Source organism: Salvelinus sp. IW2-2015, linkage group LG31, assembly GCF_002910315.2.
Source record: "Salvelinus sp. IW2-2015 linkage group LG31, ASM291031v2, whole genome shotgun sequence".
In the NCBI taxonomy this organism is placed as follows: Eukaryota; Metazoa; Chordata; class Actinopteri; order Salmoniformes; family Salmonidae; genus Salvelinus; species Salvelinus sp. IW2-2015.
Genome location: NC_036870.1, coordinates 20,555,663 through 20,565,139, shown reverse-complemented (window position 1 = coordinate 20,565,139; position 9,477 = coordinate 20,555,663). Strand labels below are relative to the sequence as shown.

The window sequence follows — 9,477 nt, the reverse complement described above, 5'->3', positions numbered from 1 at the left end:
TCTTTCTCTATCTTTGTCTCTTTATCTGTTGAGTGAATAATTAGAGTGAGGTCGTTGACCAGAGGGTGGTCAGACGGGGGAGAGAGAAAGAGGTAGAAAACAGGAGAGAAATAGAAAGAGAGAAAATGTCCATGTTGTTCCCCCTGACCTTCACACCAAATCAATCATCGCCCCCTCCCTCTCTCGCTTCCTCCCTCTTTCCCCCCCTCGTTCTCTCTTTCTGACTGGAGCAACATGTTCTTCTACCCTCCCCTCCCCCACTCCTCTCCTCTTTTTTTGACTGTCTTTTATTCTTCCTGCTGGACTCCTTAATATCCCCCTGCCCCTCATGTCTGTCTATCTGTCTTTGTCTCCTCTCACCTCCTCTCCCTCCCCCCTCCCTCCTCTCCCCGCTCAGAGTGATGACATCACGAACAGCCGGTATAAAACCGACCAGTAGGATTGCAGCATAGCAGTCTCTCTGTCCCTCTCTCTCACTCACTCACTCATTCTGTTTCTGCTCTCTCTCTCATTCCTCCACACCACTGCTAACAACATGGCTGAGGCATTCGCAGGCACATGGAACCTGAAGGACAGCAAGAACTTTGACGAATACATGAAGGCTCTGGGTGAGCAGCGTGTGCGTTTGTAGTGTAACGGTAATGCTAAAGGATGGGGTCCCTGTGCCTCCCTGTGGGTGCATGTGTGCACTTGTGAGAAGGGTGTGAGTGTTCATGAATACTTAAAGGTGTGTGCTTGTGTGCACCCACATGTGTGTTTTTGTACTGATGTGTGTTTGTGAACATGAGTGTGTGGCACACATGAGCTCACAAATACACATATACGCCCAAAAATACACACACATGCAGGTGTGTGTATTTGTGTGCGCCCTCATATATGTGTGTGACAGTGGAGGCTGCTGAGGGGAGGACGGCTCATAATAATTGCCGGAATGGTGTGGAATCAAACACATGGTTTCCACATTCCATTACAGCCATTATGATGAACAGTCCTCCCCTTAGCAGCCTCCACTGGTGTGTGGGCGCTCGCATGTGTGTGTGTGTGTAAGTAGCAGAGCATGCGTGTTTAAACGGATAATGCAGCCGTTAATGCTAAGCATGGGAAAACAGGGTGTGTGTTGGACACACACAAATAGAGAACGAAGAGAGGGAAAGGGACAGAAGGAGAGAGGGATATCAGGAGGGAGAGAGTGAGGGATATCAGGAGGGAGAGAGTGAGGGATATCAGGAGGGATATCAGGAGGGAGAGAGTGAGGGATATCAGGAGGGAGAGAGTGAGGGATATCAGGAGGGAGAGAGTGAGGGAGGTTGGATGAAAGATAGAGAAGTAGGAATAGAGCCAGAGAGGGAGATAAAGAAAGACGGTGGTTCACCACATGGAGATAGTGGTAATTATTATTTGTATTTTTTTATACTTTTTTTTTTTTAAACCTTTATTTAACTAGGCAAGTCAGTTCTTATTTATAATGACGGCCTACACCAGCCAAACCCGGACGACGCTGTGCAAATTGTGCGCCGCCCTATGGGACTCCCAATCACGGCCGGTTGTGATACACCCCCCACCAACCTAGTGGTAGGGGGGGTGAGGGGGAGACTCAATTTAATTCAAAGGGCTTTATTGACATTGGAAACATGTTTACATTGCCAAAGCAACTGAAATAGATAATAAACTAAAGTTAAATAAACTAAAAATGAAACAGTAAATATTACATTCAAAAAGTTCCAAAGGAATAGATATTTCAAATGTCATATTATGTATATATACAGTGTTGTAACGCTGTGCAAATAGTGAAATAAAAAATGGAAAATAAGTAAACATAAATAGGTTGTATTTACAACGGTGTTTGTTCTTCACTGGTTGCCCTTTTCTTGTGGTAACAGGTCACACATCTTGCTGCCGTCTCTCTCGCTCTCTCCCTCGCTCTCTCCGTTTGAAGGGGGGCGGGGGGGAATGCCCCTACTATGAGAAACTCATAGTCTGAGCTGTGTACACACACACATAGGGGGTGAAATTCTCTGAACGAGTGGTCCTTTTTTGAGGCTAGGTTGTGAGGAGGGGTTGAATATTAACATAGTGTGTGTGTGTGACCCGTTCGTTGACCCCTGGGGTTATTAGCTTCGACCCCTCTGCTCGTCACCATAGTACTTGACCCCCAACCAACTCTCCGGATCACTCAGGCAGGTGCCACAAACTAGCTGTTTGTTGTATGGATTGTGTGACTGTGTCACTGTTTGCCTTGGGAGATCAACTCAGCTGCTACAGAAACATTACTTCAGTTCAGGGGAGAAGGAAAGTACTCTAGAACAGATCACACACAGCTGGGTCTGATGACTTTTGCTGAATGTTTAAAGAACACAGGAAATAGAGATAAGAGTGGGAATTAGATTCCGTTAGATCAGTCCAATCAGCAGTCAGTTTCCACAAACAGAACAGATCAATAAGTGATGCAGTGCACTGTCTGGTGTAAAGACTTCCCTTCGTATGTACCTTTTTATTTTGGACCTATAGTCACACTATAGTCACAAGGAGTTTTTATGGGCTTGAAAACAGTCAGTCACACATCATTAACCCAAAAGAGTTTTCGTGCATGGGTGCGTGCATTGCCTTTTTCTTCAGAAAGGAATGTCTACAGTAAGGGTGGGGCTGTATTGGCAGCAGCAGTAGTAGTCTTTCTAATCAAGATGTGATATGAGATAGTAGGCTATAATGTTCTTATCTAGATGGAATCTGAAGTGTTAACTTGTGATGTGTTTTTGATTGACAGGTGTGGGCTTTGCAACACGCCAGGTTGGCGGTATGACCAAGCCCACCACCATCATCGAGGTAGCTGGAGACACAGTCACTCTGAAGACACAGAGCACTTTCAAGAACACCGAGATCTCCTTCAAACTAGGAGAGGAGTTCGACGAGACCACCGCCGACGACAGGAAAGTCAAGGTAAGAGGTCAGGGTTAAGAGTGCTGATATAGGATCAGTTTAGCCTTTTAGATCATAATTAGTAAGACTATATGGACAGGATGGACCTGATCCTAGATCAGGATCCTGAGACACTTTGTGAGTACGGGTCCAGGGAGTCAGGAGTGCTTAGATACTGATTTAAGTCCTAGATGTCTAGCTGATGATTAGTCATACTTTATGGTAGGTGTTGTAACTGTGTTTTTAATGATAACACTTTACAGTCATTTTTATGGCTAACACGTTAGACTTTACAGCTATAATGCATTATGATGCCGTTATAATACATTGTAAGAGTTGTCATGAGTGTGTATCCTTATAATGGGGTGGGAGGTCAGGGACTAGAGGTTAAGTATGCTGGATTACAGGTAATGGTTGTATCCGCCATGACATGCAGGGTTCAGTAGAAGAGCAAATTATTTCAAACAGACAAACAGAGCCAGAGGCCTTGAAATGTTGGGTGGGTTGAGGGGTCAAAGGTCAAGGATGATGCGTTGTAGCTTTGTGACCGGAGACAGCTGCTACATGAATCTCAGAGAGAGAGAGAGAGAGAGAGAGAGAGAGAGAGGCGAGAGAGAGGCTACTAAGCATGATCTGAGTGAAAAAGAGAACAGACACACACACAATGTCTTATTGTTGAGGAATAGTTACTTTTGTTTGTGTGTGTGTGTCTAGTAACCTCAAGTCAACTCTCGATAGGTGGCCACACATGTCACATAGTGCAGGCTAACTTTGTTTAAAGTGCAGTCATATCCATTCTTTATCTGCAATTACACACATGTTCACCACAGTCTCAAACTCACTTAATTAGCAGTAGATTGTATCTTCTAATCGCCTCTCTCCAGTTTCCCCCAGTCAATAGTATGTGACGTGTGTGTTCATAACATACCTCTCGCTCTCTCTAGTCCCTAATAACGGTAGACGGTGGTAAGATGGTTCACGTGCAAAAGTGGGACGGCAAGGAGACCACTCTGGTYCGTGAAGTCAGTGGCAACGCCCTCGAACTGGTCAGTACGGAGTGTGTTTTTGTGTACATTTATGGAGCGTCTGCATATACATACACACACTGTATATATGTATGTATATAAAAAAAATCTATGTGTATATTGTATATCTAACTATCCTCTCCTCTCTTCTCCACAGACTCTGACTCTGGGTGACGTCGTCTCCACACGCTCCTACGTCAAGGCCGAGTGACAACAGCCCCAAAAAAAACGCACTACCCTTTGCCACACCTGCCCCCAAAAACAACCCTACCCCTGACCCCCACCGCAATGACCTCTAACCCGTCTGACCGAACCCCTGACTCCTCCTGTTGTCCCGTCCTTCTCTTTGTAGTGTTTCTCTTCTGTATGAAACACTGAATAAATTCCACTTATGTTTTTTTTCTCTAAAACCATCCCGAGTGCTTCTCTGTCAATCACACTCACCATGACAACAGTCACAACCAATGTTGTATATAAACCATTGTGTATAGATAAATCATTGGTTATAACACTGGGTACTGCACCTACACACTTTCATGAAACCACAGGAATTTGTCCACTGGCCTGGAGGAAAGTCAACTCATCTACCAACGTTGTGTGGCAACCATTTTGTGCCAAATGGCTCATCACGTGTTACAGTAGTAGGATCCATCTGGGTGAGACATGGCAGCCATTTTGTGCCAAGCTGAGATCAGAGGCTGCTGTGTGGAAACAGCAGATGGCTCCTCAGACAGATCAAGGCAGTTTGTGTGTTGCCACAACACCAAGTAAAAGCCTTTCCACTTTGACCCATTTCTAAATAGTTATGGCCGTGTGTGTAGCTCAGGGAGGGGGAGTTGACTTCTGGTACAATTATAGCAGTTCCAAACCAGCGACAAGTTTCCATCTTAACTAGGTTTACACAGAGCATCACGAGGAGAATAATTATAGACCAACCTCAGTGTGTGCCACCATCGGCTCCTCCTAGGTGAACAGAAATTGTGATTGGTGCCTGGCTGCGTAGGTGTGTGTGTGTGTGTCCTGGGCTATGAGTGTGTGTTCTAATTTGGGCGCATTCCTGGCTTGTGTAGATTGGTATCATGTGTTGCAGACAGGGTGCCAACCAGGGACAGAGGACCTGCAGTACAGGACACCTCACACTGACCCCTACGCACACATGCTACGACCACAACATGGAACAAACAGACTGGTGGTTGAGCAAATGAACCCTACAACATAATGATCAACTAACAAAACCATTCAAATGAACTCAAAATCAACATCACCATAAATTACCAAGCCAGACTGGAGCAAAGCTCTGCTTCATGAACGCTTTGTGACCATACAATACTTGACTGTTCAAATCTTTAATAAAGACCCTCATAGTTTGCATACGGGAATATGGACCATGTTACACAAACTCCTGTGCACACAAACACACATCTTCAAGAACTGGATGACATGGTTGCAGAGTACACGTGTTCACACACAATAAGGGGCGTGTACCAACAGGATATCGCAAGCATGAGTTTCCTGTATGTTTGACCGGGACTCCCTAAAAACACAGCACTTCCATACAATTATGACCGTGACTTTTCGTAGAAGGTTAGGAGAGCATTTTTGCTAACCCTAACCTTATTCTCCTAACCTGCTACGAAAAAGTAACTTCCGGTCATAGCTGTATCGAAGTGGCGTGTTTTTAGGGAATCTCCTGTAACACATATACTTCCTCTTTACCACTTCCTGTGTGTGTTGCTTTGATGTGTGTACACTATATATACAAAAGTATGTGGACACCCCTTCAAATTAGTGGAATCGGCTACTTCAGCCACACCTCTTGCTGACAGATGTATAAAATCGAGCACACAGCCATGCAATCTCCATAGACAAAGACTGGCAGTAAAATGGCCTTACTGAAGAGCTCAGTGGATTTCAACGTGGCACCATCATAGGATGCCACCTTTCCAACAAGTCAGTTCGTCAAATTTCTGCCCTGCTAGAGCTGCCCCGATCAATTGTAAGTGCTGTTATTGTGAAGTGAGAATGTCTAGGAGCAACAACGGCTCAGCCGCGAAGTGGTAGGCCACACTAGCTCACAGAACGGGATCACGGAGTGCGGAAACGTGAAGCGCATAAAAATCATCTGTCCTCGGTTGCAGCACTCACTACCGAGTTCCAAACTTCCTTTGGAACCAACATCAGCACAAGAACTGTTTGTCAGGAGCTTAATGAAATGGGTTTCCATGGCCGAGCAGCCGCACACAAGCCTAAGATCACCATGCGCAATGCCAAGCGTCGGCTAGAGTGGTGGAAAGCTCACCGCCATTGGACTCCGGAGCAGTGGAAATGTGTTCTCTGGAGTGATGAATCACACTTCCCCATCTGGCAGTCCGACAGACAAATCTGGGGTTGGCAGATGCCAGGAGAACGCTACCTGCCCTAATGCATAGTACCCACTGTAAAGTTTGGTGGAGGAGTATTAATGATCTGGGACAGTTTATGGTTCGGGCTAGGCCCCTTAGTTCCAGTGAAGGGAAATCTTAACGCTACAGCATACAATGACAATCTAGACAATTCTGCTTCCAACTTTGTGGCAACAGTTTGGGGAAGGCCCTTTCCTGTTTTAGCATGGTTTGTCGAGATAGTTGTGGAAGAACTTTACTAGACTGCACAGAGTCCTGACCTCAACCCCATCGAACACCTTTGGGATGAATTGGAACGCCGACTGTGAGCCAGGCCTAATCACCCAACATCAGTGCCTGACCTCACTAATGCTCTTGTGGCTGAATGGAAGTAAGTCCTCGCAGCAATGTTCCAACATCTAGTAGAAAGCCTTCACAGAAGAGTGGAGGCTGTTATAGCAGCAAGGAGGGGACTAACTCTATATTAATGCCCATGATTTTGGAATGAGATGTTCGACGAGCAGGTGTCCACATACTTTTGGTCATGTAGTGTATGTCATGCGTCTAACCTGACCAGTGAGGACAGGTGGACTGGTTCCAGATACACACATTACTAACACAGCACAGGCCTGCACAGATTACAACGTCTTGATATGGTTCCTGAGATGTTAACTCCAGGTGTTGTGGGATCTGAGACACCTATACTGTCGTCCTGAAAACAATACTAACCTCTTCAGTGTTAAAGGTAGATCTGAGGGAACTGGATAGGTGCAATATATACTTCACTTTCCGATGGGCTCAGGGAAGCTGCCATATTGCTAACACCTATCAGGTTTCTATGGATCTGCATGTGTCAGACGGTAGGGGCAAGGGGCTATGAGGGGCTTCTGACTGTTGCGTCAACTTGTGTGTGTGTCCATCCAAGTCTACGCTGTGTATGTGCGTGTTCACATTTTAACTGTGTGTATGTGTGTCTACAGTGTAATTTGTGTGTGTTTAGTGCAATGTGTGTCAGTCCATCAGATCAGTCTCAGATGTGTTTGTGGGACTTGTGCTTCTTGTGTTTCTTCTTCTTTCTGTCCTCTCTGTCGTCATGGCGCCCTCTCTTGGCCTGACTGGGTCCACTGCTGCTGCTGTCACTTTCGGACTCCTTCCTCTCTCTCTTCCTCTTCTTCTTCTTTCCCTTCTTCTCCTGAGGAAAGGGGAGGAGAGAGAAGCAATGAAAGACAAAGAAGAATCAAACTGCTAGAGTTTTATATCCATATCACTACATGAATCATCTATTTAAAATGTTGGTTATTCTGCAATGCGTCACTGATGCAACTTCTCTCAGGACAGAGAGACATGGTCACCAGGGGGTGTTAACCCAAGTGTTACATTTTACAGGAGCGATAAATACCTCGCACGAGAGAGATAGACAGACCGCCGTAGGCAGACCTGGCTCTCAACAGAGAGCACACTGCCTACAAAATGAGGTGGAAACTGAGCTGCACTTCCTAACCTCCTGCCAAATGTATGATTATATTAGAGACAAATATTTCCCTCAGATTACACAGACCCATAAATAATTCCAAAACAAATCCAATTTTGATAAACTCCCATATCTATTGGGTGAAATACCAGTGTGCCATCACAGCAGCAAGATTTGTGACCTGTTGCCACAAGAAAAGGGCAACCAGTTGAGAACAAACACCATTGTCAATACAACCCATATTTATGTTATTTTCCCTTTGTACTTTAACTATTTGCACATCATTATAACACTGTATATAGCCATAATGACATTTGAAATGTCTATTAAAAAAAACTTGAGTAATGTTTACTGTTCATATTTGTTTGTTTATTATCTATTTCACGTGCTTTGGCAATGTAAACAAGTTTCTCATTACCAATAAAGCCCTTTGAATTGAGAGAGGGAGAAAGAGCCACTGTAGACTATGAATAAATACCCCTGGCGCCAATCAATCCTTACCATGGAGACAGAATATAAAAACCTTGAGTCTATGTCATCTGTGGTCCTACCTTTTTCTCTTTTTTTCTCCTTTTCTTCTTCTGTGTGAGTCCTGTGGAGGTTGGGTTTTGCGGACTGCTAGGGGAATGAGGTTGGGGTTGATAGGCTCTTTCTGTAGCTGCTGCGGCTATCATCGCCCTCCTCAGTTCAGATCATACTGCAGCCTGGGGCCGAGACAGTCTTAGCAAGTATGAGAGAAACAATCCTAGCAAGAGACAGATGAGAGGAGAAACATCCTTAGCAAAGAGACCAAGAGGAGAGAGAGAGAAACACCTTAGGCAAGAGACAGAGGAGAGAGAGAGAAAATCTAGCAAAGGACAGAGAGAGAGAGCAGAGAGAGAACAAACCTTAGAAAGAGACCAGAGAGGAGAGAGAGAGAAACAATCCTAACAAGGACCTGAGAGAGAGAGAGAAAAAATCCTTAGCAAAGAGACGCGAGAGAGAGAGAGAAACAATCCTTAGCAAGAGACCAGAGAGAGAGAGAGAGAAACAATCCTTAGCAAAGAGACCAGAGAGAGAGAGAGGAGGAAAACAATCCTTAGCAAAGAGACAGAGAGAGAGAGAGAAACAATCCTTAGCAAAGAGACCAGAGAGAGAGAGAGAAACAATCTTAGCAAAAGACCAGAGAGAGAGAGAGAGAAACAATCCTTAGCAAAGCAGACCAGAGAGGAGAGAGAGAGAAACAATCCTTAGCAAAGAGACCAGCAGAGAGAGAGAGAAACAATCCTTAGCAAAGGAGGAGACCAGAGAGAGAGAGAGAAAACAACCTTAGCAAAGAGACCAGAGAGAGAGAGAGAGAAACAATCCTTAGCAAAGAGACCAGAGAGAGAGAGAGAGAAACAATTCCTTAGCAAAGAGACCAGAGAGAGAGAGAGAGAAACAATCCTTAGCAAAGAGACCAGAGAGAGAGAGAGAGAAACAATCCTTAGCAAAGAGACCAGAGAGAGAGAGAGAAACAATCCTTAGCAAAGAGACCAGAGAGAGAGAGAGAAGAAAACATCCTTAGCAAAGAGACAGAGAGAGAGAGAGAGAGAGAGAAACAATCCTAGCAAAGAGAGACCAGAGAGAGAGAGAGAGAGAAAAACAATCCTTAGCAAAGAGACCAGAGAGAGGAGAGAGAAACAAAATCTCTCTTGTGTTTTGT

General features: G+C 44.9%; 2 protein-coding genes across 2 annotated transcripts in view; one reads left to right on the top strand and one right to left on the bottom strand.

Annotated features, from left to right (window-relative positions):
- Positions 1 to 428: 428 nt before the first annotated feature.
- On the top strand, positions 429 to 4,351 carry fabp3 (fatty acid binding protein 3, muscle and heart). Its single transcript, XM_023975786.3, has 4 exons — positions 429 to 608; positions 2,765 to 2,937; positions 3,861 to 3,962; positions 4,099 to 4,351. Exons 1-4 carry the CDS (start codon positions 536 to 538, stop codon positions 4,150 to 4,152), a joined length of 402 nt encoding a protein of 133 aa, XP_023831554.1. The 5' UTR covers positions 429 to 535; the 3' UTR covers positions 4,153 to 4,351.
- Positions 4,352 to 5,271: 920 nt separating this feature from the next.
- Positions 5,272 to 9,477, bottom strand: part of zcchc17 (zinc finger, CCHC domain containing 17) — a 7,351-nt gene continuing 3,145 nt past the window's right edge. The window contains exons 7-9 of the mRNA XM_023975788.2: positions 8,492 to 8,509; positions 8,345 to 8,439; positions 5,272 to 7,514 (exon numbers count right to left, since the gene is read on the bottom strand). Of these exons, the coding sequence (XP_023831556.1) occupies positions 7,353 to 7,514; positions 8,345 to 8,439; positions 8,492 to 8,509 (275 nt within the window). The 3' untranslated portion in view covers positions 5,272 to 7,352. The remainder of the gene's footprint in view (positions 7,515 to 8,344; positions 8,440 to 8,491; positions 8,510 to 9,477) is intronic.